Here is a 27,315-nt window from a genome sequence, read left to right on the forward strand (position 1 = left end):
AAATGAACCTAATGGGCAACCCTTTCACACAGAGGGTGGTGGGTATATGGACCGAGCTGCCAGAGGAGGTAGTTAAGGCTGGGACTACCCCAACCTTTAAGAAACAGACAGGTACATGGATAGGACAGGTGTGGAGGGATATGGACCAAGCGCAGGCAGGTGGGACTAATGTAGATGAGACATTGTTGGCTGGTGTGGGCAAGTTGGGCGAAGGGCCTGTTTCCACACTGTATCACTATGACTCCATGACTGAGCATCAAGACTCACTGCTAATATCTCAGGACAGCTGAGAATATTATACATCACATCTCCTTTTATCATGGAGGTGGCATGTTGAATAAGTTGCTGGACAAATAAGAAAGGTTTTTCAGTAACACTCTGGATGTAAAGGTCTCCATGGCAACTGAAAACAATAGGATAGGTTTATTATTGTGATATGTACTGAGGTGCAGTGGAAAGGTTGATTTTGCATGCTACCCAAACAAGAAGGGTTCTAACCCAAAACATCACCTCAGCTTTTTCTCCTGAGATGTTTCCTGACTCGCTGAGTTACTCCAGCATTTTGTGTCTATCTTCGGTATAATCCAGCATCTGCGGTTCATTTTGACACAGATCAGACATGATCATACATCATACAATCAGTTCAAACTGAAGTACATTGAAGTACAAAGGGGAAGATACTGAGTGCAGAATATAGTTCACAGCATTGTAGCACAACAGTCCCCTGGACAAAGCCCAATTTCCTCAATAAGGCAGAGGTGAATTGAAAAGCATCCTAGTTTATGGAAGGACTGATCAGAAGCCTGGTAACGGAGGGGAAGAAGCTGTTCCTGAGTCTTGAGGTTCATGCTTTCAAGCTTCTGTATATAAAAATTCAGTTACTAAAGTAATATTGATGTGGATATTGATATTGGATGTGGGTATTTTTGCTGTGTAGGAGCTGAATGTTGAGCTAATGCCAAATGTGAAGATGCAAAAAAATGTAAGAAAGTTTCCTCCTTTTAAGAAATTGAAATTAAAGAGCTGAAAATGCGACCTGCACATTTCACATCTGTAGCCGTCTGTGCGACTTGCAGGTACAGTGCAAGCTGGCCTTTGACGGAAGAGAAACATGGGAAATAGGATTAAGGTGAGAGGGGAAAGATTTAATAGGAACTTGAGGGAAAACCTTTACACATGCAGGGTGGTTGGTATATGGAACGAGCTGCCAGAGGGGTTAGTTGAGACAGGTACTTCAGCAGCATTGAAAATACTTTTGGACAGGTAGGTAGATGGGAGAGGTTTAGAGGGATATGGGCTGGATATGGGGAGGTGATGGGGCATCTTGTTCAGCATGGGCAAGTTGAGCTGTAGGGCCAGTTTCCATGCTGTGTGACTCAATGACTTAAGAGGGAGGTGGAGAGGGCAGACAAGCAGAGGTGGGAGGGTTAACAGTGTGTGTGTGTCTCCTGAGAATTCATTGGGTCCTCCCACCTCACCAACAGGACAAGGTGCCTGTTGGTGGTTGCAGGGTGGTGGGAGTGACCACTACACCATCCATGGTCCTGTCGTAAAGCCATGGACACCCCCATGCTGTCGTGCGACACAATGTCATACCTTTGAATGTGGTAGATTCAGTCCAGCAGCTTAAAACCGGGTGCCCTTGAGAGTACAGGTAAGTGATCCTGTGAACTAAGAGTTGTTCAGAACTCTGGGTACTGAGGATAAAGATCTGGTACCATGGGCACTGATTGTGGACCAGAGTGCAGTCCTGACCTCCTATCTACATCACTGGAGACCGTTAGACTATTTCCAATTGGACTTTATCAGACTTTATCATGCACTCAATGTGGTACCCTTTATCTTCTTTACCTGTGCACTGTGGATGGATAGCTTGATTGTAATCACCTATGGTCAAAGTCATAGAGACATACAATGTGGAAACAGGCCCTTCGTCCCAACATGGCCACCACGACCAGCAAGTCCCATCTACACTAGTCCCACCTGCTTGTGTTTGGCCCATATCCATCTAAACCTGTCCTGTCCAAACATTTCTTAAATGTTGCAATAGTGCCTGCCTCAGCTCCCTCCTTCCATACATCCACCACCCTCTGTGTGCAAAAGCCACCCCTTAAATCATTCCCCCCTCACTTTAAAACTATGTCCTCTGGTTCTCGATTCCCCTACTCTGGGCAAGAGACTGTGCATCTACCCGATCTATTCCTCTCATGATTTTGTACACTCTTTGACTTGTATACTCTTTGACTGGATAGCATGCAAACAAAAACTTTTCACTGTACCGCTCTACCATTTGCAGCTCGCTCTGATACCGATCTACGGGTTAACATGTCATAGATGGATGCACAGTTCAAGAACGTGCTCACAGCTTCTTTGACGAATTAAGGGCCTGTCCCACGGGCGTCATTTGCGCGTCACGCAGGTGGCGTGCGAGGATTTTGAGAATCCCCAAATCCTGGGGCGCCGCACGCTATCGCGCGTCACTGCCCACGCCACCACATCTCAACACGCGCCATGCATGAGAAAATGCACGGCATGCGCGCGTAATGCACGCGTTGTGCATGTTACGTGCGCGTCGCGAAACGCGCGTCATGCGTCGTGACGCGTAAATCATGTCGCGTAAATGACGCGCAAATAACGCCCAAGTAGGAAAGGCCCTTTATAACACAGAATTGTCTATCAATGGTTGTTGTAGTGATTGAGTAATTGAGTGCAAGAGTATAAATTGTTTGCGGTCCAGATCAGAAATTCATTGTGATCTTCAGTCGTGTACCAGGTACATAGCAGAAAAGACAATAAGCTTAGAAACTCATAAACTCATTGGGCTAATCAAAGCCATTAATTTTAAACTAAAAATCAGTTTCAATTAGGGGATCTACTGAAGCACAACTTCAGTAATAATAATAGACAATAGGTGGAGCAGGCCATTCGGCCCTTCGTGCCAGCACCGCCATTCACTGTGATCAAGGCTGATCATCCACAATCAGTACCCCGTTCCTGCCTTCTCCCCATATCCCCTGACTCCACTATCTTTAAGAGCCCTATCTAGCTCTCTCTTGAAAGTAACCAGAGAACTGGCCTTGACTGCCCTCTGAGGCAGAGAATTCCACAGGCTCACAACTCTCTGTGTGAAAAAGTGTTTCCTCATCTTCTTTCTAAATGGCTTACTCCTTATTCTTAAAATAAGTCTTATGGCCATCCTCAGATGGTTTACATAAAATAAGTTTTCCAGCCTGGGTTTGATCGGTGTCTGAAATGAGGACTCCGAACCCACTGTATTCACTTCTGTATGCAAAAGCCACCCCTTAAATAATTCCCCCCTCACTTTAAACCTATGTCCTCTGGTTCTCGATTCCCCTACTCTGGGCAAGAGACTGTGCATCTACCCGATCTATTCCTCTCATGTACACTCTTTGACTTGTATACTCTTTGACTGGATAGCATGCAAACAAATACTTTTCACTGTACCGCGCTACCAGTGACAATAATAAACAAAACAAAATTAAATTAATATAATTTGGTATAAACCAGCACCTGCTGTTCATTTCTATTTAACACTTAATCCCAGATAGTGAGGACAAATGAGGAATCTTTAGCCTTGATGGTGGGTTAATGATATGGGCACCAAGGCTGGATCCTGTGCACTGTGTATGCATGGGTTACCCTGGGCATTGAGATTGCAGCTCGCTCTGATATCGATCTCCCTGGATACTGAGGACACAGTATCCTGGGAAACCGAAGGCATGTCAGCAATCTCGGGTTTTAAGGGAGCAGATTAGTGGAGGATGGATAAGCAATGGACAGGAGGCTGGACATTGATATGCAGAGCATATTTTGACTTGTGACCCAATCAATTTACAAGCATGTTTTAAAATCTTTAGTGCCAATAACACACACACCCTCAAATTCTAGGATTTCTGTTTTTAGACTTCACTGCCTGGGATTAGTTTAGGTTAATAGAAAATAACTGCGGGTGCTGATTTATACTAAATTATATTAATTTAAATTTGGTTATTATCATCACTAGTACTGAGGTACCGTGGAAAGCTTCTGTTTCCATGCTATCCCATCAAAGGCGATAAAAGTTTTTGGAATATTACTTGTTTGAATGTTGGGGAATGACTATTCAAAAACTGTTAAAATTCTGATTCTTCTTCATAGGCCTAATAGGCAGCAAATGTGCTCTGATCAATAACCCCATCATCAAAGATACGTAACAACTCAAAAATGAAAATTCAAGCAGAGCAGTCTAGAGCAATGAAGGGTGGTGTAGAGTTTCTGCTGTGAATTTATCAAAGCAGAAAATTCCTCTCAATGTAGGAGCAAGGAACTGCAGATGCAGCTTTACATAAAAAAGACACAAAGTGCTGGAGTCACTCAGCAGGTCAGGCAACATCCCTGGAGAACATGGATAGCTGATGTTTCGGGTCGGGACCTTTCTCAGACTGATTGTAGGGTGGGGAAAGAAAGCTGGAAGAGAGGAGGGGCAGGAATAAGCCGAGCCGGTAATGGGGGAACAAAGACCAGGGGGGGGTTTCGATTGGCAGATCGTTGGACAAAGGCCAGAGATGATTTTAAAAAAAAGGTTTGAGACAGAAGGATTGAAGAGTCGCGAATTGTGAAGGAAGGAATGTAGGGGGAGTGAGAGAGCAAGGAGGAGGAAAGAAATAGGTGCAAGTCAAAGTGGGGTACAGGGGATGGGGGGTGGAGAAAGGGGAGTGTGGGGGAGAAAGGGGTGGGGATGGTGAGTGGATTACCTGCTGCAACACTTGAAGGGCAGCACTGAAGTATTGATGAAATATCTATGACATTTTAAATACATCGATGGGAAGTTTAAATCCCTCGGCCTGTTTTGCAGCTGAAACATTTAATTGTCACAAGCAGAAGAAAAGGCCCTCCCCTGTGTTTAAAACTTCTGCAAAGGCTTCTCGTTTGAGATCTCCCATCATTGGTTGGGATCACAGGGCTGTGGAGTGGATGAAGAATTGGGGGAAAGTATTCTGGATGGGAGGGAGATAATCATGGAATTGCACTACCAGCGGTCGACCCAAGATGCTGGGGTAATGCCCCTGTCCCACTTAGGAAACCTGAACGGAAATCTCTGGAGACTTTGCGCCCCACCCAAGGTTTCCGTGCGGTTCCCGGAGGTTTTTGTCAGTCTCCCTAATGGTCGAAAGTGGTTTCCGCTTCTACTATGTTCCGGCGATTATTTCAAAAAATTCAAAAGCGGCCGCGACTAAAAATAGGTTGCCGTTTTAAAAATCGGTGATTTTTTAGTCTAAGCCGGTTGCGATGCTAGTTGAAGGTGGTTGCTGGAGGTTGCAGGTGGTTGCCTGAGGTTGCAGGTAGTGGAAGGTGCAACCTCCGACAACCACCTTCAACTAGCATCGACCATTAGGGAGACTGACAAAAACCTCCAGGAACCGCACGGAATCCTTGGGTGGGGCGCAAAGTCTCCAGAGGTTTCCGTTCAGGTTTCCTAAGTGGGACAGGGACATAACTCAGCGGGACAGGCAGCATCCCTGGAGAGAAAGAATGGATGACGTTTCGGGTTGAGACCCTTCTTCATATTTCTAGTGTGTTACGGAGAGAAATTGATGTCACATTGTTCCTAACAGCCTCGATGTGAAACGTCAACCATTCCTTCTCTCCAGAGATGCTGCCTGACCCGATGAGTTATTCCAGCGTTTTTGTGTCTATCTTCAGTGTAAACCAGCATCTGCAGTTCCTTCCTGCACTACTCGTGTGCCAAGTACATGATTAGGATTTTGATACAAGTTCTCTCCCATACCACACAATATTATATCTTGCAGTAGAACTTCTCAACCTTAAATAGCCAAAAGAATGAGCTAAGCTATGGGAAGCCAGTGGGAAAAAAATTGCACACTGCACGCAGAAATAATTAAAAGATAATTTACACTATATCACCAGTCTGTTATTACTGTAGCATTTCTGGATAGTCTGAAACTCCTTTGAAAAACCCTGGAAGAGGGAATAGAATATTAAGGCTGTCATTAATAAATTAACGTTTCCAATGATATATAATGATGAAAATTATTGTTTTTCCATATTTGCTTTATTAACTTTGGAAACCTATTGCTTATATATATATATATTTTTTTTTTAAACACAAATAATTTTACCAGTTGTAATCCGTTGGCACTTCCCACCCCACTAGACTTTGCAGTTCCAAGCTCAAAACTTGCTGTTTCTAATTAAAATATGCTCTTGATTTATACAAAATTGAGCGCAATGTAGTTTTTATTCTCTGAGATCTGCTTCGAATTTGGAAGTAATTGGCAGGAGGGAACTATATTGAACTGAAAATATATTCAGGAGACTCGGTATGTTACCAAGCAAAAGTGTGGTACATTATTAGTGTGGAATTTCTCTTGGTCTTTACTATTTATACTAGTTATACTATTTATGGCTTGGTACTGAGGCCGTGCACTCCATTTACATCAATATACAGAAAAATCTGTTAAAAATCAGAACAATTAACAGAAAATTGGCTTTTTAAATTGTGGAGGATTAAAATCCAGTTGTTGTTTGGGAAACTTAGCCAAGGGAATGGCGACAGAGGCCCGTGCTAGATCAATGCAGCTTGCCATGTGTGAATGTTCACATTGTTTAGTTTACTTCAGTTTAGAGATACAGCGCGGAAACAGGCCCTTCGGCCCACCGAGTCCACACTGACCAGCGATCCCCGCATCTTAACAGTATCCTACATAGACTAGAGACAATTTTAACATTTATACCAAGACAATTAACTTACAAACCTGTGCGTCTTTGGAGTGTGGGAGGAAACCAAAGATCTCGGATAAAACCCAAATGGTCACGCATAGAACGTACTAACTCGATACAGACAGCACCCGTAGTTGGGATCGAACCCGGACCTCTAGCGCTGTAAAGCAGCAGCTCTAACGCTGCGCCACCGAGCCAGTATTCAGTGTGGGGGTATAAGCTTTGATTGCCAGTCTGCTGTGGAGTAGTTCTTGGTTCTTGGTTTCTTGGTCCTCCAAAATATTCCAAATGGAATTTAAACTGGAGGTGGTGAAGGGAGGGCTTAAGCCAGAAAGGGTTATTGGGAAGAAAGAGCTACTTTAAATTTAGTTGCATCTGGTTGGTTAACTATAGTTGGGTGGAGATTATTCCATGCTTTAATTGTGTGTGCGGGGGAAGAACGAATTGCTGTACACATCTGTCTTTGTAGCTGGGATCACAAATTGGATCGAATGCCCTCGTCTGCTCCTAATTGGTTTGGGTTTGGTGTAGGTCTTGTAATCTATGTCTAGCTGACCATGTAACATTTTGTAAAAACAGGTCAAACGGTGAGCTTCACGTCTGTCTGTCTTGGAGTTGACCTTGGATTGAACATGGCAGGAACGGTACAATTAGTCATAGCCCTCAGTTAGATACCGTGTTGGTGGTTAACGCTCTGTAACTCGCTGGTTAACGCGGCAAGTTGTTGCTGGTTAACATGTCGTAGATGTGCTATGCAAAGTGCTCAAGGAACTCAGCGGGCCGGGCAACATCTGTGGAGGAAATGGACAGATGACACTTTGGGCCAGGACCCTTCTTCAAACCATCTCCAGGAGTCAAAGGAGTGTGTGTGTTAGCATTCATAGCAAAAGGATTTGAAAATAGGAGCAGGGAGGTTCTACTGCAGTTGTACAGGGTCTTGGTGAGACCACACCTGGAGTATTGCGTACAGTTTTGGTCTCCCAATCTGAGGAAAGACATTCTTGCCATAGAGGGAGTACAGAGAAGGTTCACCAGACTGATTCCTGGGATGTCAGGACTTTCATATGAAGAAAGACTGGATAGACTCGGTTTGTACTCGCTAGAATTTAGAAGATTGAGGGGGGATCTTATAGAAACTTACAAAATTCTTAAGGGGTTGGACAGGCTAGATGCAGGAAGATTGTTCCCGATGTTGGGGAAGTCCAGAACAAGGGGTTACAGTTTAAGGATAAGGGGAAAATCTTTTAGGACCGAGATGAGGAAAACTTTTTTCACACAGAGAGTGGTGAATCTCTGGAATTCTCTCCCGCAGAAGGTAGTTGAGGCCAGTTCATTGGCTATATTTAAGAGGGAGTTAGATGTGGCCCTTGTGGCTAAAGGGATCAGGGGGTATGGAGAGAAGGCAGGTACGGGATACTGAGTTGGATGATCAGCCATGATCATATTGAATGGCGGTGCAGGCTCGAAGGGCCGAATGGCCCTCCTGCACCTATTTTCTATATTTCTATGTTTCTATGTGTGAAGAAAGTTCTCACAGAAACAGAGTGATGTGGAAGTCAAAGGGTTTCATGTGAGTGGTAAATTGTATTGACTGAAGATTAGTGGATGTAGGAGTTAAATCCCCCCCCCCCCCCCCCAACAATTAATAGCATAGGAGCATTTATATGAATAGAGGATCCGACAACCACTTGGTTTGGGGGATGACTAGGTCCTTCAGGCTGAGATAGGTTCCCGGAAAGGGGCAGAAAGGTCAAGAGGGTATATATAAAGGAGCCTTCTAGGAAAAACTTCTACATAAATGATTGTTGGAGCTGAAACACTGTTTCTGCAGTTTTCTGGGTCATTTGCCTACTTGAAATCTGAAACCAAGGTTCTTTATAACACAAGCTATGAATACATTAGGTAATGTGTCAAGTATCAGTAGTTAATTTGCAAATTAACCATGATCACATTGAACTATGTAATAAGCTTGTGGGACTGTGTGGCCTACTTTCCTTGTTCCAATCTGTTTAATGAGGTTGCTGGATGAATATTGGACAAAGCACCAGGGATGAAGCCTCTGATCTTCTTTAAAATTGTTCCCGGGGACCTTTCACCTGAGTTGCAAGTCCCAAGAGTGCAGTACTCCCTCTGTACTAAACGGAAGTGTCAACCTGTACATTTTTTTTTGCCACGAGTCTCTTGATTCAATGCTGACTCTATAACCTCCCATCTCCAAGGCAAGCGGGCAATTCGCTGAACTGCTGAAAAAGTGGTGCTACCATCAGTCTTTGAAAAGCCGACGTCTTAAAAAAATAAATCAGGAATCATGTTTATCATTTATGGTGCATTGACTCTTTAGCAACTGGTGGGATATTGAGACCCAATTACATTTTTAAAAAAATGCCAGTGGCCTTGGACACAGAAGAAAACTGTGCTCACAAGTCTTAATTAATGTGTGCTACCTTGTAAATATTTAAAAACATATGGGAAGAGGAAAGTAAAATTGTAGAGAATGCTGCTTCTCTCTGCTCGACAAAATGACCGAATCATTCAAATTGGCAATACAGACTTTTAAATTAACAATGGGAGACATTAACATAGACGTAGACATAGACATAGAAAATAGGTGCAGGAGGAGGCCATTCAGCTCTTTGAGCCAGCACCGCCATTCATTGTGATCGTGGCTGATTGTCCCCTATCAATAACCCGTGCCTGCCTTCTTCCCATATCCCTTGACTCCACTAGCCCCTAGAGCTCTATCTAACTCTCTCTTAAATCCATCCAGTGACTTGGCCTCCACTGCCCTCTGTGGCAGGGAATTCTATAAATTCACAACTCTCTGGGTGAAAAAGTTTTTGCTCACCTCAGTCTTAAATGACCTCCCCTTTATTCTAAGACTAAGATTGGAAAACCAGTTCGCTAGCGGCTTGGTGGTTACACAATTTAAAAGAGTGTGAGCAATCAAATTGGAATGGAATCGTGGTTAGGTTATGTCTAGGATAGACACTAAAGGCTGGAGGAACTCAGCGGGTCAAACAGCATCTCTGGAGAAAAGGAATAGGTGACGTTTTGGGTCGAGACCCTTCTTCAGAGATTCAGCTGGCTAATCTGTCTAATCTTATTTATTTTCTTTTGAGGAGCCAACCTTATATAGTTGACCAAACAAATGTGGTCTATATTTGCTGTATAGATACAGCAGAGGATATAGAGTGGGTTTTGCAGCATCTCGCATTCCATTTGGATAGTTTACAACCAACCCAACGGTGGAAGCATTGAATTCTCCAAAATTATGTAATTATCTCCTTTCCATTGCTCCTTTCCCCTCTTCCATGCACTCATCTCCCATCGCCAACCTCCATTTTATCCCCTCCCCTCTTTCCCCTCCCCCTGTCACTTTCCATCCATATCCCTCCCCCTTGCTTTACATTTCACTCCATTCCCCTCCATATCTGGCCCCCTTTTGTCTCCTTTTCATCTCTAACCATTGTCAGAGAGAGAGAGAGAGAGAGAGAGAGAGAGAGAGAGAGAGAGAGAGAGCGTGTGTGAGAGTGAGAGGGCGATGTATTTTGTCAGTGAATGAGCGTGAGATGGAGTGTTCAGTGAAAAATGAATGAATGAATGAATGAATGAATGAATGAATGAATGAATGAATGAATGAATGAAGCTTCATTATCACCTAGATGATGCCACAATGATTTTTTTTGTTTTACCGCTCACAAAGTATAGGGATTCTGACAAAGTTACAAGTAAGTAAGTAAGTTTATTGGCCAAGTATTCACATACAAGGAATTTGTCTTGGTGCTCCACCCACAAGTAGCAACATGACATACAGTGTCAGTTACGAATGGCTAACACTAAACATTAATAATAATAAAACATCAATGATAAAACACCATTGATCAAGCATGTGAACCAACAAAATACCAGATCAAAGGGAAGCTACAGATTTTTGGCTGTTGAGTAGAGCAACTACTCGTGGATAATGACTGTTTTTATGTCTGGCTGTGGCAGCTTTGACAGTCCGGAGTCGCCTTCCAGAGGGAAGTGATTCAAAGAGTTTGTGGCCAGGGTGAGAGGGGGTCCGAGATGATCTTACCCGCTCGCTTCCTGGCCCTTGCAGTTTACAGTTCATCAATGGAGGGAAGGTTGCAGCCAATAACCTTCAAAGTGTTCCAATGTAGTCCCAATGTTCCCTTGTTGTTCTTGCCCGTCTCCACCCCCCTCCCCCCCCCCAGTGAGAGAGACGGAGTGTGTGCAGGCAGATATTACCCCCCCCCCCCCCCCCAGTGAGAGAGACGGAGTGTGTGCAGGCAGATATTACCCCCCCCCCCCCCCAGTGAGAGAGACGGAGTGTGTGCAGGCAGATATTATGTGAAATGCTAAAAATTCCCAGGGAATTATCAACATTTCCACATGTAACTGTCAATGACTTTGGGATTTCCTCACAAATGGAGTTGCCTTGTAGTTCACCACGACACTGGAATTGGACTTGGGGAGATCGGCCGGACAATGCAATGTTATGGCACGCTCACAGTGGTTTTGCTATTTATATTTCGTTTTTTATAGTTTCAGGCATTAAGATTGCTTGATGGCTTTGACAGTTAGCAAATATGGGGAGTGGCTTAGCCTGAAGAAGGGTCTGAAGAAAGGTCTGAAGAAGAGTTTTGACCCAAAACGTTGCCTATTTCCTTCGCTCCATAGATGCGGCCTCACCCTCTGACTTTCTCCAGCATTTTTGTCTGTGCTTTTTTTGTCCAAAATATTACGGTAGGGCCTTCCTTAGTTTAGTTGAGAGATACAGCGTGGAAACAGGCCCTTCGGCCCACCGAGTCTGCACCGCCCATGTTCTGTCTCTTTACGCTTCACATAAGAGCATTTGGTTTAAAGAAGCATCTGCAGTTATTCCTACATTCACTGTGAATGATCTTGCCAATGTGCAGGGCCTCCCTCTGTGAAGAGTGAGCAGCTTCAGACCTGTTTTCCACCAAGTGAGTCACACAAGACAAATCCAAGCGTTGTTTGCAGATCAGCAGCAGGCATGAGTTGCTTATTGCTGGCCACAAGTCCTGAGCCAGTGTTTATTTGTTCATGTAAACTGGATCATGAATAAGCCTTTTACCTGTTCTGAGATTGTTTGGACTACACTGAGAACTGGCCAGATTTATGCTGCATCATTAATGTAGCATATTGATAAACAAAATCTAGTCTGAGCCAACTAACTGTGGAAAAAATGTGAAATAAATGTCTTGCGACCGTCCCAGTGATTGCTTGCAATTCCACTAGTTCTCACTGTGATTGATGGGCACAGTGGAGCAGCGGTAGAGTTGCTGTCTTACAGCTCCCGATACCCAGGTTCGATCCTGACCACGGGTGCTGCCTGTACAGAGTTTGAACGTCCTCCCTGTGAGTGACCACGTGGGTTTTCCCCGGGTGCTCCGTTTCCTCACACACTCCAAAGACAAACAGGTTTGTAGGTTAATTAGCTTCTGTAAAAATTGTTCCCAATGTGTGTAGGATAGTGCTAGTGTACGGGGATCGCTGGTCAGCGCGGACTTGGTGGGCCGAAGGGCACATGTTTCCACACTGTTTCTCGAAGCTGAGCTAAGCTACTGTCGAGTGGCTAGATTAGTTTGGTTTTGTTTAGTTTGGATATATAGCGTGGAGACAGGCCTCCAGATCCGCGACGCCCAGCTATCATCTATACCCTCTTTCTATCCCCGACACTTGGGACAATTTAGCGAAGCAAATTAACGTACAAACCTGCACGTCTTTAATGTGGGAGGAAACTGGAGCACCCGGAGAAAACACACAGTCACAGGAAGAACGTACAAATCTGGTACTGGCAGCGCCCGTAGTCATAATGGAACCTGAGTCTGTGGTGTTGTAATAGCCCTGTCCCACGGTACGAGTTCATTCCAAGAGCTCTCCCGAGTTTAAAAAAAATCAAACTCGTGGTAAGCACGTAGAATGAACGTAGCGGGTACGTCGGAGCTCGGGGACGTCGCTTAGCGCTAACGGCAGGTACTCGGGAAGACTCGCTAACGGCAGGTAAGCACGGGAAGACTCGTGAAGATTTTTCAACACGATGATAAATGTCCACGAGAGCCCCGAGTACCAACGAGCGGCCATTACCGTAAATCTCCGAGTTCGAATCAGGGCAAACTCGGGAGAGTTCTTGGAATGAACTCGTACCGTGGGACAGGGGTTTAAGGCAGCAATACGACCACTGCATCAATGTGTCACCCAAAAGCTAATACTATTGCAAAAGTTATACCTGCAGAACAACCCATGGTCCATAATTGTACAGATTGAATTTCTATGTGCAGTTAATATTTTTGAGATAAAATATTACTAGTGTGTTGAAAATTCCACTCTTAAGTAAATATGCATTTTTATTTGCTCAATGCCTAGTTATTCACTTTTTGCAGCAAATACAATATATGGAGCAGAAAGAGCAAGCAGCAACTACTTTTAAATTCAATATTTACACTTAGTTCAGTAGTTAAAATTTGGCACAATTATAATTTGATTAAAATAATAATAATTGTCAGTGGTGCCGCGGTAGAGTTGCTGCCTCACAGCACCAGAGGTCACCCGGGTTCGATCCCAACCACTGTGCTGTCTGTACTTTCTCCCTGTGACCACGTTGCTTTTCTCCGGGTGCTCTGGTTTCCTCCCACACTCCAAACACGTACGTGCTTGTAGGTTGAGGGGTTGGACAGGCTAGATGCAAGAAGATTGTTCGCGATGTTGGGGAAGTCCAGAACAAGGGGTCACAGTTTAACATAGAAACATAGAAACATAGAATTTAGGTGCAGGAGTAGGCCATTCGGCCCTTCGAGCCTGCACCGCCATTCAATATGATCATGGCTGATCATCCAACTCAGTATCCCGTACCTGCCTTCTCTCCATACCCCCTGATCCCCTTAGCCACAAGGGCCACATCTAACTCCCTCTTAAATATAGCCAATGAACTGGCCTCGACTACCCTCTGTGGCAGGGAGTTCCAGAGATTCACCACTCTCTGTGTGAAAAAAGTTCTTCTCATCTCGGTTTTAAAGGATTTCCCCCTTATCCTTAAGCTGTGACCCCTTGTCCTGGACTTCCCCAACATCGGGAGCAATCTTCCTGCATCTAGCCTGTCCAACCTGTTTAAGGATAAGGGGGAAGGAAGTCTTTTAGGACCGAGATAAGAACATTTTTGTTCACACGGAGAGTGGTGAATCTCTGGAATTCTCTGCCACAGAAAGTAGTTGAGGCCAGTTCATTGGCTATATTTAAGAGGGAGTTAGATGTGGCCCTTGTGGCTAGAGGGATCAGGGGGTATGGAGAGAAGGCAGGTACAGGATACTGAGTTGGATGATCAGCCATGATCATATTGAATGGCGGTGCAGGCTCGAAGGGCCGAATGGCCTACTCCTGCACCTTTTTTCTATGTTTCTATGTTAATTCACTCCTGTAAACTGTCCTTAGAGTGTAAGATAGAACCAGTGTACGGGGTGATTGTTGGTCGGTGTGGACTTGGTGGGCTGAAGGGCCTGTTTCCATGCCATATCTCTAAACTAAACTAAACTAAACTAAACTAAACTAATATATTAAGTAGTAAAGGTTTCTAAAGTGTTGAACTGCGATTCATGTTTAAATTGAAGTACTTCACTGTTAACATTGCTGCAATAGTCTGTGCCTATTACAATGCCTGAATCTAGGAGAGTTAAAATCATATGTAATTTGTAAAAATTAGCTTGACAGTTTAATCTAAAGTACTGTAATTAAACCTTAATCCATATGACGCAGTAATTGTGTTTTGAAAGAATAACTGACATTCATTTTTTTTAAAAAGGACTTAATATTGTGTTTCGCAACTATAGACTTATTAACACCGCTGTTAGTGGTTATTTCAATTAGTTACAAGAAACAATCACAAGGCTCAGAGGTATGCAGTGCTGTGCTTTCTCCATTGTGTATTAAGGATTAGCGGTTAACTCATTATCAGAAATCCTTAGAGATAGCGGGCTGAGTGACACAAATTTAAGGCTTTCAACATGCTTTGGGATAAGCATGCACTTTTGACGAATACAGAAGTGTTGAATGCAGAATATACATCTCTACCAAAGGACGAGAATGAAGGGACTAAAAATGAGTAGATTAACATATGATGAAGGTTTGATTTTGATGGCACTGGGCCAATATTCGCAGGAGTTCAGAAGAATGAGAGGAGATATTGATACGCTTGAGGGAAATGTAGCTTCCCCATAATAAATTGACAGATAATATAGATGTTGTTGCAACACTGATTATTGCTGGTTTTACATGACAGGCAACAGGGGAAGTTTTTAAAATGGAATGTATCTATCCTTGCACCAATTTATTTTTAGCCGAGTAAATAATTTAAATTTGATTTTTCATTCCAGTGCATCTGATTCCTGTGGCTATGTCAAAAGAGGATGGAATGGTGGCTAAAATCAGAAAGCAAATTTCGGCAAATATGTATACCACCCCTCCCAGCCTGGATCCCATTTATGAGGCCTACCTGTACTGCAACCTGCCGAATAACACTGACCACGGCATGGAAGGTATGATCTTAAACGGAGCTTTGGTGGCACGGTGGCGCAGCGGTAGAGTTGAGGGGGGACCTCTTTGAAACGTACGGAATAGTGAAAGGCTGGGATAGAGTGATGTGGAGAGGACGTTTCCACTAGGTAGGAGTGTCCAGGACGAGAGGTCATAGCCTCAGGATTAAAGGAAGGAAGATGAGAAATTTCTTTAGTCAGAGGGTTGTGAATCTGTGGAATTCTTTGGTACAGACAGTTGTGGAATCCAAGTCAGTGGATAGTTTCAAAACGGAGATAGATAGATTCTTGGTTAGTATAGGTATCGAAGGTTATGGGCAGGAGAATGGGGTTCGGAGAGAGAGTGATAGATCAGCCATGATTGAATGGCGAGTAGACCCGATGGGCTGAATGGCCTAATTCTACTCCTACCACTTATGACCTTATGACCCAGGTTCGATCCTGACTACGAGTGCTGTCTGTACGGAGTTTGCACGTTCTCCCCGTGACCTGGGTGGGTTTCCTCCGGGTGCTCCTGATTTCCTCCCACACTCCAAAGATATACAGATTTATAGGCTAATTGGATTAGTGTACAGTAAATTGTAAATTGTCCCTAGTGTGTGTAGGATAGTGTTAGTATGCAGGGATCGCTGGTCAGCACAGACTCGGTGGGCCGAAGGGTCTGTTTCTGCACAGTATCTCTAAACTAAACTAAACTAAACTAAACTAAATTAAACCTGGTATCTTGGAACAGCACCCTGCAAATGAAAGCTAGATTTCTTGAGGAAATTAATTAAAAACAGATGTCACAGTATCTATAAACATAAATCAGTCTGGAGTGCACTGTTATCACGCACTGAGTTTTATGCTGTAAAAAAAGACATAGCTAATTGCTGCTTATGATAATAACTGAATGTATGGTAATGGTCTGAAGCTGAATCTCAGTGTAGGTCCAGTGGATTGTGGTCTAGAGTAATCTTCATCAAGAATTACATTTGACATCTGATAATAGGACTTTAACATGGGATAGAACTATCCCAAGTCTATGCCATTTACCATGTAAAGGGCCTGTCCCACCAGCATGCGATTGCATGTGTCTAGTGCGACCAAACGGAAGCTAAGTTCACGTTAAGTACACGGTAAGTACGCGCAAAGTTCACGCGTGACGTAATTTATGTCAAACTCACCAATCAGCTAGGCAGGAGGCGGGCCGACTGAATTTGGACGTCGCACGGCCTCGGGCGGTGACGTCATCGCGCAATGCCACGCGCTAGGCGTACGCCGTTAAGACGCTGCGTTTGACATCAAGACGCTGCGTACGACGTCGAGACACTGCGTACGGCCTCAATGCGGCTGTGGGCCGACAGGCCGTTGGCGCACGGGATTTTCGAACAGTGCAAGATTTTTGGAGCCCCACGCGATGTCGGGACCAGCCCCGCACAACTCCATACGCCTCCGGCGATCGAAGTGGGACCGGCCCCGCGAGGCCGTATGCCTCAAGCGACCATGTTTGGTCGCGCTAGACGCATGCTATCGCATGCTCATGGGACAGGCCCTTAACAAAAATAAGGCCCCAGTCACAAGGGAGATCGTACACTGTTCCCCATCCTGATGTAGGACTGTATTGATGGATCTCAATCTTGGAACATCTGATGTACATCATCCAGTCCATCACACAAACAAACCTTACCTTCCGTTGACTCCCCTCTACACCAAGCTGCCTTGACAAGGCCACCAGCATAATCAAGGACCAATCTCACTTCCTCTTCTTCCCTTTCCCATCAGGAGTTTGAAAACGCACATCTCCAGATTCAGGGACAGTTTCTTTCCGGCTGTTTGTCAGGCAACTGAATAGTCCCCTCACCAACTAGAGAGTGGGCCTGAGTAGTCCAGGCCAAAAGGCCGGTTTCCTTTCAATCGAAAGAACTGATGTCTCTCCAGGCAATTGGTTTTCTTGTTCAAATATTAGGCTTTTTATACTGATTGGAATGTAAGATAGGGGTGGGGGAGAGAGGAGATTCTTTAGATTTTTCATCTAAAAAGCAGCACCTTTGACAGTAACACCTTTGGCAGCACCTTAGAGGGTTGGATAGAGCTCTTAAAGATAGCGGAGTCAGGGGATATGGGGAGAAGGCAGGAATGGTGTACTGATTGTGGATGATCAGCCATGATCACATTGAATGGCGGTGCTGGCTCGAAGGGCCGAATGGCCTTTTTCCATGCTACGTGACTCCTATTGTCAATAGTCTATTGTCCATCGAAACACCCTCTCAGTGTTGCTTGGCATCATGGCAGCAATTCCAATCTTCATCACCTGGGCAATACTTGAGCGATAGAATTCTTACTTTAGTTACTTTACTTTAGAGATACAGCGTGGAAACAGGCCCTTTGACCCACCGAGTCCCTGCCGGCCAGCGATCACCCCGTACACTAGCATCATCCTACACACCTGGGGTAATTCACAATTTTAGCAAAGCTAATTAACCTATAAACCTGCATGTCTTTGGAGATTGTGAGGAAAGCGGAGCAAACTCACAGGGCCACAGGAAGAACGTACAAACTCCATACAGACAGCACCCGTAGTCAGGTTCAAATCCAGGTCTCTGGTGCTGTAAGGCCGCAACTCAGCCGCTGTGCCACATTCCCGCCCCGAATCGTCATCTTCAAGTATAGTGATTAGAGGATTTAACAAATGCCAACCTGATTATATCCAGAAACCATTACACATGGAGGAGAATTTGTTAATTAACTTGTTTCATAAAGAAAAACATGAAAGATTGCGTGTAGAAAAAATACAAATATACTGACCTGCCTTGCCAATCCCCGTGAGCTCTCTAGATTTTATGACTCCCGAGCCTAAAGTCAGGCATTTTAAATACGTGCAATCAATTCCCCTGTCAAAATAAGTCTACTTAAATCAAAGGAACATTAGATTTTAATTATTTCAGATCTTTATTAAAAAAAAGTTATTGAGCAGATTTTTACACAAGCTGTACCACAGAAAACCAGCTGACATCTGTTCAAAAGCAAATAATAATTTATTGTTGTAGATCCCAAAGGGAAATTTTACAAAGACCGAATTAGGTCAAGAGGTACAGCGTGTTTTGATGTTTTTTTGCTTTTCAACTGAATGCCTTTTCCTGTATCATAAAACATTTTTATTGTCTCACTTTAGCATGTGGGATGTTCCAATCAAGTTCTAAAGAAAGCAAAGATTAGCTAACGAGAAACTAATTAATCTGGCAGTAAAATTCTGAGTGCTGGTAATAATTTAGGTGTAATTTAAATTCTCGTTGGGTTTGATGTGAAAACAGGAAGCAATATCCACCCAAAGTGTAACGAGTAGTTGAAACTACCTCTCACATGAAAGGCTGTAGCACCGAGTCAATTGAAATTTTCAAGACTGAAATAAATATATATTTTTATTAGGTAGGAGTTTATTAAGTCAAGATTCAAGAGTGTTTAGTTGACATATGTGCCAAAAACAGAACAGGAGCATCTGTACCTGGTCTGTGCTCGTAAATCACACAATAACCAGAAAGAAAGTTCATTCAATTTACAAAAAAACAATATTAGCGCAACAAAAGCCTGAAGTCCCTAGTGCGACCAAGCCTGTTCATGATTCAGTTGGTGTTAGCAGTGTTAGCTGTGAAGCAAAAGCAATTAAATATAGTTAAGATTCAACTTAATTGTGATGCAATTGAACAGTTTTCACCAGTTGAACCCATATTGATGGGTCGAATAATGTCCTGTGCTTCCATATTATATATTAATAATAATAATGTGCCTTGCAGCCTTTATCTATTGCTAGTATGATTACTACCGAATACTCAGACCTAGACAAATCTAGTTATAGAGGTTGGGGCCCTTCGCCCGAACTTGCCCATGCCAACCAAGCTGCCCTTTCTACACTGTGTTTAAGAAGTAACTGCAGATGCTGGAAAATCGAAGGTACACAAAAATGCTGGAGAAACTCAGCGGGTGCAAGCAGCATCTATGGAGCGAAGGAAATAGGCAACGTTTCGGGCTGAAACCCGCTGAGTTTCTCCAGCATTTTTGTGTACCTGCCCTTTCTACACTAGTCCCTCCTACCTGCATTTGGCCCATATTCCTTTAACCTTACCTGTCCATATGCCTTTTAAATGTTATTATAGTATCTGTCTCAACTATCTCCTCTGGCAGCTCACTCCATATATCCACCACCTTCTGTATGGAAAAGGCTGCCCTTCCGATACCTAGTAATATTTTTCCCTCCCAACTTCAATCTACATCCTCTGATTCTTGATTCCTCAACTCTATTTCACAATTAGTGAAAAACCAAATTTAAATTGCAAATTAGTGTTCACTTGTCATCATAATTTGAAGCAATTGAGGAGAAACATTCCAAGTTAGTTGCCATTTGTTAGTGATTTCTGATTTGCGGTTTGGTTGTTGCCATGCAAGATGGCAGGAGAATGGGGTTGAGAGGAAAAGATAGATCCACCATGATTGAATGATGGGCTGAATGGCCTAATTTGGCTCCTGTGACTTCTGAGCTTATTTTCCTGGAATTTGAACTGGTTAACCACAGACTTTGTTTTCAATGAAATAACCAGATCTGATGTGTAACAGGTATAGCAGAGGCACATATGGAACCAGAAACGAGCTAGCTGTGTTGCAAACTTTACCTCAATATTACCATCGTGACCTGAGCATTAATACCCTGACAGATGTTTACTGAACATGCATTCCAACACTTGATTTAGGACAACTGCTTTCCCAGCTGTTGTAGCCTGCAAGCACCATATTTAGTGGCAACTCCTAGGCTGAGCATTAATAGCTGTTTCATCACTTGCAAATTGGAATCAAATAACTCTCGAGTAATTTATAGCACCCATGATTTTTGAAAGAGTGGAACTATTATAATTTAGTCGACTGGGTTTCAGTAAACAGGCCTCTCGCTTATGTTTTTTGGCACTGGAGTTAGCAGTCACTTCAAGATTAGTTTCCATCCTTCATGTGTGAGCCTGGGGTGGGAGATTGCAACCTTCACGTGGTCCGCCCTGTTTCGACGAATGCATTCAATCTGGCGTGCACAATGAAATATAATCAAATAGAAGTTGTCTGGCAACTTTAGGCTGTGCACGCCATACGCAAGAAGAAGAAGTTGTGTGAGCCTGAAATGGCGGTGTCATGAAACCTGTTCAAGACCACGGGGAGAGTGCCGTCATTTGTTTTTAGGTTTTTTTGTCTTAGAGATACAGCGTGGAAACAGGCCCTTCGGCCCACCAAGTCCGCACCGACCAGCATCCTACACACTATCCTATACTCGCTAGGGACAATTTACACATACACCAAGCCAAGTAACCTACATACCTGACAGACAGATGGCACAATGGGCTAAGTGTTCGGCTGGCGACCGGAAGGTAGCCGGTTCGAATCCCGCTTGGAGTGCATACTGTCGTTGTGTCCTTGGGCAAGACACTTCACCCACCTTTGCCTGTGTGTGAATGTGTGTGAATGTGTGTGAGTGATTGGTGGTGGCCGGAGGGGCCGTAGGCGCAGAATGGCAGCCACGCTTCCGTCAGTCTGCCCCAGGGCAGCTGTGGCTACAGAAGTAGCTTACTACCACCGAGTGTGACTGAGGAGTGAATGAATAATGCGATGTAAAGCGCCTTGAGTATTAGAAAGGCGCTATATAAATCCCATCCATTATTATTATTATTATTTGGAGTGTGGGAGGAAACCGAAGATCTCGGATGGTCACGGGGAGAACGTACAAACTCCGTACAGACAGCACCCCTAGTCGGGATCGAACCTGGGTTTCCGGCACTGCAAACACTGTAATAGCCCTGTCCCACGGTAAGAGTTCATTCCAAGAGCTCTCCCGAGTATTAAAAAAAATCAAACTCGTGGTAAGCACGGAGAATGAACATAGCGGGTACGTCGGAGCACGGGGACATCTCGTAGCTGCTCGTAACGCTAACGGCAGGTACACGGAAAGACTCGCTAACGGCAGGTTATCACGGGAAGACTCGTTCAAAAATGTCCACGAGAGCCCCGAGTACCGACGAGTGGCCATTACCGTAAATCTCCGAGTTCGAATCAGGGGAAACTCGGGAGAGCTCTTGGAATGAACTCGTTCCGTGGGACAGGGGTTTAAGGCAGCAACGTTACCGCTGCGTCACAGTGGCAGCCTTCTTGATCTTCATACATTCTCTAGATGTTCATCCCCTTCCTTCATTCTGTTCGGCTGCTGCTCAGTGTTCTCTGAGATAAATGCACTCACATCCTCAGCATTAATTGCATGACAGTGTCAATATGTATTGCTTTGAGATTAACCTTGTAGAAGCATTCATATCCAGACAAATGTAGACTTCATTTTAAGATGAATGTGCATAACCTCTGGCATAAAAGACCTATTAATTTATCTTATTAACCAAGGAACAGTTCACTAAGTGTTTTATGCATCAACAGATTTTTCTAATTTTTGTATACCGCTTGTTCATAGCTTCTAGGAGCAGAATTAAGCCAATTGGCCCTTCAAGTCTACTCCGCCACTCAATCGTGGCTGACCTATCTTTCCTTCTCAACCTCATTCTCCTGCCTTCTCCCCATAAGCCCTGACTCCTGTTTGGAGAGATTGTCATAGTCATAGGGTCGTACACCGGCCAGCATGTCCCAGCCACACTAGTCTCTATGTGTTTGGCCATATCCCTCCAAACTGAACTCCCTCCAAAGATGGTGTGGACGCTGCATTGACCAAGGTATGTTCAGTACATGTGAGAACAGTATTAGCCCAGGTGTCAGATGTTATGGGGAGAAGGCAGGAGAATGGGGTTAGGAGGAAGAGATAGATCAGCCATGATTGAATGGCGGAGTAGACTTGCTGGGCCGAGTGGTCTAATTCTACTCCTAACACTTATAACCTTATGACAATCCCATTTGTCACTGAGTTTGGTGCCATATGAGGTTTGATCAACTGATACATTTTCATTATAGGGACCATGAAGTGCAGGCAGCAGAGATGTCACTGTGTCAAGTCAAGTCAAGTCAAGTTTATTCATTACACACACATACGAGATGTGCAGTGAAATGAAAAGTGGCAATGCTCGCGAATCGTGCAATAAACAAACAAACAATCAACAAACAGAATGGAACAGAATCACATATTCTTTTACGTATTAAATATTGTGGGCAGAAGGAAAAAGGGAAAAAACAGCAATTTTAAAAAAAGCAGTCGAATGGTACAGTAACGTTAGTCCTTGGTGAGATAGGAGTTTACAGTCCTAATGGCCTCTGGGAAGAAACTCCTTCTCAACCTCTCCGTTCTCACAGCATGGCAACGGAGGCGTTTGCCTGAACGTAGCAGCTGGAACAGTCCGTTGCAGGGGTGGAAGGGGTCTCCCATGATTTTATTTGCTCTGGAGTTGCACCTCCTGATGTATAGTTCCTGCAGGGGGGCGAGTGAAGTTCCCGTAGTGCGTTCGGCCGAACGCACAACTCTCTGCAGAGCCTTCTTGTACTGGGCAGAGCAATCCTTAGTTGCTAGTGTAGCAACTAAAGTAACTGGGTAGTGAGAAGTGTGACCATGGGCTGTGTTGTGTGGCTGTTCTTTTACATCACTGATGGCTAATCAATCAATCAACCTTTATTGTCATCTTGCAAGCAACAGTTGTACAGTGCAAAATGAAAAGACGTTTCCCAGGGAATAGCGGAGCATCGCACATGAAATTTAAAACATTTCACACATAATAACACTAAAAACAATCCAGTCCCTGATGGAACAGTATAAATAATTAAAAGCAGGTAAAACACAACGTTAAAATACAATAAACAAATCATAAAAATGTCCGGGGCAGCTGATTTGAGTGGCCAGTGCCAGTTATTAAAGTGGCCAGTGCCAGTTATTAAAGTGTCCGTGCCAAGCCGCAGAATCAAGTGACTGTGAGTACAGAGTGACTGTTTAGCAGCCTCACAGCCTGTGGTAGGAAGCTGTTTAGCAGTCTTGTAGTCCGGGCTTTGATTCTTCGATATCTCTTGCCTGATGGCAGGAGATCCAGGTGTATGTGGAGGGGGTGCAGTTTGTCCTTAGCAATTCTCTGAGCTTTTTTCAGACAGCGGCTCTGGAACAGTTCTTGTACCGTAATCATTTGTGGCATTGATTGCACTCTGCAAACTCGTCGAAATAAAATCTGTCTGACGTTTTAGATCTTCCCAGCTGTGCAGTGGGAGTCTACCGTAGTCCACTTAACTCCGCTGGTCTGTAAAACGCCTTCTCGATGCCTGCCGCGATCCTGCCAGAGATGTATTGAATAATGTTCAAGTCAGAGCCAACAGGAGGATTGATTAAAAGCAAAGGACAAACTGCTGCAGGAACTCAGTGGTCTGAACAGCATCAGATGCAACTTGACCTACTAAGTCCTACCTAAGGCCTGGATAAAGTGGAGAGGATATTTCCACTAGTGGGAGAGTCTAGGACCAGAGGGCACAGCCTCAGAATAAAAGAAAGTTCTTTAGGACAGGGATGAATAGGAATTTCTTTACTCAAAGGGTGGGGAATCTGTGGAATTCATTGCCACAGAAGTATTGTAGGCCAAGTCAAATGGATATTTTTAAGGCAGAGAGTAGATAGATTCTTGATTAGTGTGAGTGTTAGGGGTTATGGGAAGAGGGCAGGAGAATGGGGTTAAGATGGAAAGATAGGTCACCATGGTTGAATGGTGGAGTAGATTTGAAGGACCAAATGGCCTAATTCTGCTCCTATCATTTATGAACATGTTTCTCCAGCAGTTTGTATTTTGTTCCATGTTTCAACATCTGCAGTCTCTTGCCTCTCCAATATTGATAAAGACCAACATTTATTTTATGTTGCTGATAGGATTAATATTGAAAATGACCAGATTCAGATACATAGGCATAGAGTCCTCCAGCATGTATACAGACCTTCAACTGAATTCATCCATGCTGACCAGGATGCCCCATCTAAGCTAGTCTCATCTGTTTGTATTTGTCACATATCCCTTTGAACTTTTCCTATCCATGTACTTGTCCAAACTTCTGATACATGTTGTTACTGTACCTGCCTCAACTACTTCCTCTGGCAGCTCATTCCACATACCCACCATCCCCTGTGTGAAAAAGGTTGTCTCCTCAGGTACCTATTAAATCTTCTCAGGCACCTATTAAAGAGAGAGCTAGATAGGGCTTTTAAAGATAGCGGAGTCAGGGGATATGGAGAGAAGGCAGGAACGGGGTACTGATTGTGGATGATCAGCCATGATCATATTGAATGGCGGTGCTGGTTCGAAGGGCCGAATGGCCTACTCCTGCACCTATTATCTATTGTCTATTTCCCCTCTCACCTTAAATCTATGTTCGACCCATAACATCACCTATCCATGTTCTCCAGAGATGCTGCCCAACCTGCTGAGTTACTCCAGCACTGTATGTCCTTTTAAACCTACGCTCTCTAGTTCTTGATTCACCTACCCTGGGAAAAATGCACTCTGTGCATTCACTATCTAATTCCCTCATGACTTTATGCACCTGGGTTAACTTGACCAGGTTTGTTTGCTAATGGCATAGAACCGTACAGCACGAGAACAGGCCCTTTGGCCCACAATGTATGGACCTGAAGTTGTCGACCATCCCTACAGCAGTTCTTCTGATGAGGCTGTGTACAGCCCCACCCTCTTGCTTTCTTAGATTAATGACGGGCCTCGCTGATGTTAATGGCTTGGTTATTTTTTCTGACACCATGGCACAAGGTTCTCAATCTCTTTCCTGTACTCTGTCTCATCGCAGTCGTTCATCTATTCTAGACGATAACAGCAAACTTAACAGACACACGATGCTGGAGTAACTCAACGGGGCAGGCAGCATCTCCGGAGAAAGGGATTGGGTGACGTTTCGGGTTGAGACCCTTCTTCAGACTGATCTTAGGGGAGAGGGAGATACATAGATAAGGAAAGGTAAGGTGTGAAAATTGGACAAAGGGAATGAAGTCCAAGGAAAATGTGGAAACAAATGTGGCTCTGGTCGTGCGTTTGGTTTAAAACGTGGTCGGAGTCGGAGAGCAGGAGGAATAACAGGGGGAGCAGCGAGAGAGGATGTTGCTGAACTCTTGTCAGGGAAAGAAGGAAAACCTCTTCAAAGTAGACATACCTTGAGGAGATTTTGCAGAGGAGCGGACAAAATGTGTAGGAAAGAACTGCAGATGCTGGTTTAAACTTAAGATAGACACAAAATTCTGGAGTAACTCAGCGGGCCAGGCAGCACCTCTGGAGAGAAGGAACGGGTGACGTTTCTGGTCGAGACCCTACTTCTGACTGATGTCTGGGGAGAGGGAGATACATAGATAAGGAACTGTATTCTTGCCATAGAGGGAGTACAGAGAAGGTTCACCAGACTAATTCCTGGGATGGCAGGACTATCCACTGGATAGACTCGGCTTGTACTTGCTAGAATTTAGAAGTGAGGGGGGACCTTATAGAAACTTACAAAATTATTAAGGGGTTGGACAGGCTAGATGCAGGAAGATTGTTCCCGATGTTGGGGAAGTCCAAAACAAGGGGTCACAGTTTAAGGATAAAGGGGAAATCTTTTAGGAGTGAGTGAGAAAAACATTTTTCACACAGAGAGTGGTGAATCTGTGGAATTCTCTGCCACAGAAGGTAGTTGAGGCCAGTTCATTGGCTATATTTAAGAGGGAGTTAGATGTGGCCCTTGTGGCTAAAGGGATCAGGGGGTATTGGAGAGAAGGCAGGTACAGGATACTGAGTTGGATGATCAGCCATGATCATATTGAATGGCGGTGCAGGCTCGAAGGGCCGAATGGCCTACTCCTGCACCTGTTTTCTATGTTTCTATGTTTCTATGTAAGGTGTGAAAATAGGACATTGAATCTTAATAGATTGAGTTGGCACTGTGCATGGCCACACAATCATGGGTGTAAAGGACTCAAACCGCAGCAAGGGACTCTAACCGATTGTGGGCCGACTGTCAGGAAGTCCAGAAGCCAGTTGCAGATGGAGGCTCCCTGTCCAAACTTCACTAGTTGGAACTATATTCAGTTAATGATTTTGAGAAAAGGTAATAATTAACCTTTTCTTGTTCACTTAGATGGAAATGCCATTAATTTACAAAAAATACTGTAAGCAGTACTGGAGTTTTGTAATCATTTTGTTTCATTACAGTTGTGTGAAGAGGAATCAAGTAGTTACACCAATAATGGCTTTGAGGTGGCTCGGTGGCGCAGCGGTAGAGTTGCTGCCTTACAGCGCCAGAGACCGGGGTTCGATCCTGACTATGGGTGCTGTCTGTATGGAGTTTGTACCTTCTCCTCGTGGCAGTGTGGGTTTTCTCCGGGTGCTCCGGTTTCCGCCCACGTACCAAATATGTACAGGTTTGTAGGTTAATTGGCTTGTGTAAATTGTCCCAAGGATCAAACTAGTGTATGGGAGATCAATGGTCAGCGCGGACTCATAGGTTCATAAGCGATAGGAATAGAATTAGGCCATTCAGCCCATCACGTCCACACTGCCATTCAACCATGGCTCATCTATCTTTCTCCCGCAACCCCATGTTCCTGCCTTCACCACATAACTACACATAAAAGACTACAAAAAGTGGCAAACACTGCCCAGTCCATCATCGGCTCTGACCTCCCTTCCATCGAGGGGATTTATCGCAGTCGCTGCCTCAAAAAGGCTGGCAGTATCATCAAAGACCCACACCATCCTGGCCACACACTCATCTCCCCGCTACCTTCAGGTAGAAGGTACAGGAGCCTGAAGACTGCAACGACCAGGTTCAGGAATAGCTACTTCCCCACAGCCATCAGGCTATTAAACTCGGCTCGGACAAAACTCTGAACATTAATAGCCCATTATCTATTTATTTGCACTTTATCAGTTTATTTATTCATGTGTGTATATATTTATATAATGGTATATGGGACACACTGATCTGTTTCGTAGTCATGCCTTACTATGTTAGGGATACTGAGTTGGATGATCAGCCATGATCATATTGAATGGCGGTGCAGGCTCGAAGGGCCGAA

General features: G+C 44.2%; 1 protein-coding gene across 5 annotated transcripts in view; it reads left to right on the forward strand.

Annotated features, from left to right (window-relative positions):
- The window catches only part of pxylp1 (2-phosphoxylose phosphatase 1), a 138,846-nt gene that overhangs the window by 77,811 nt on the left and 33,720 nt on the right, over positions 1–27,315 (forward strand). For all 5 annotated transcript variants that reach the window (XM_033031113.1, XM_033031110.1, XM_033031111.1 and 2 more), the window contains one exon: positions 15,135–15,296. In XM_033031113.1, coding sequence (XP_032887004.1) covers positions 15,135–15,296 — 162 coding nt within the window. The remainder of the gene's footprint in view (positions 1–15,134; positions 15,297–27,315) is intronic.

This window comes from Amblyraja radiata, chromosome 13 (assembly GCF_010909765.2).
Source record: "Amblyraja radiata isolate CabotCenter1 chromosome 13, sAmbRad1.1.pri, whole genome shotgun sequence".
Classification (NCBI taxonomy): Eukaryota; Metazoa; Chordata; class Chondrichthyes; order Rajiformes; family Rajidae; genus Amblyraja; species Amblyraja radiata.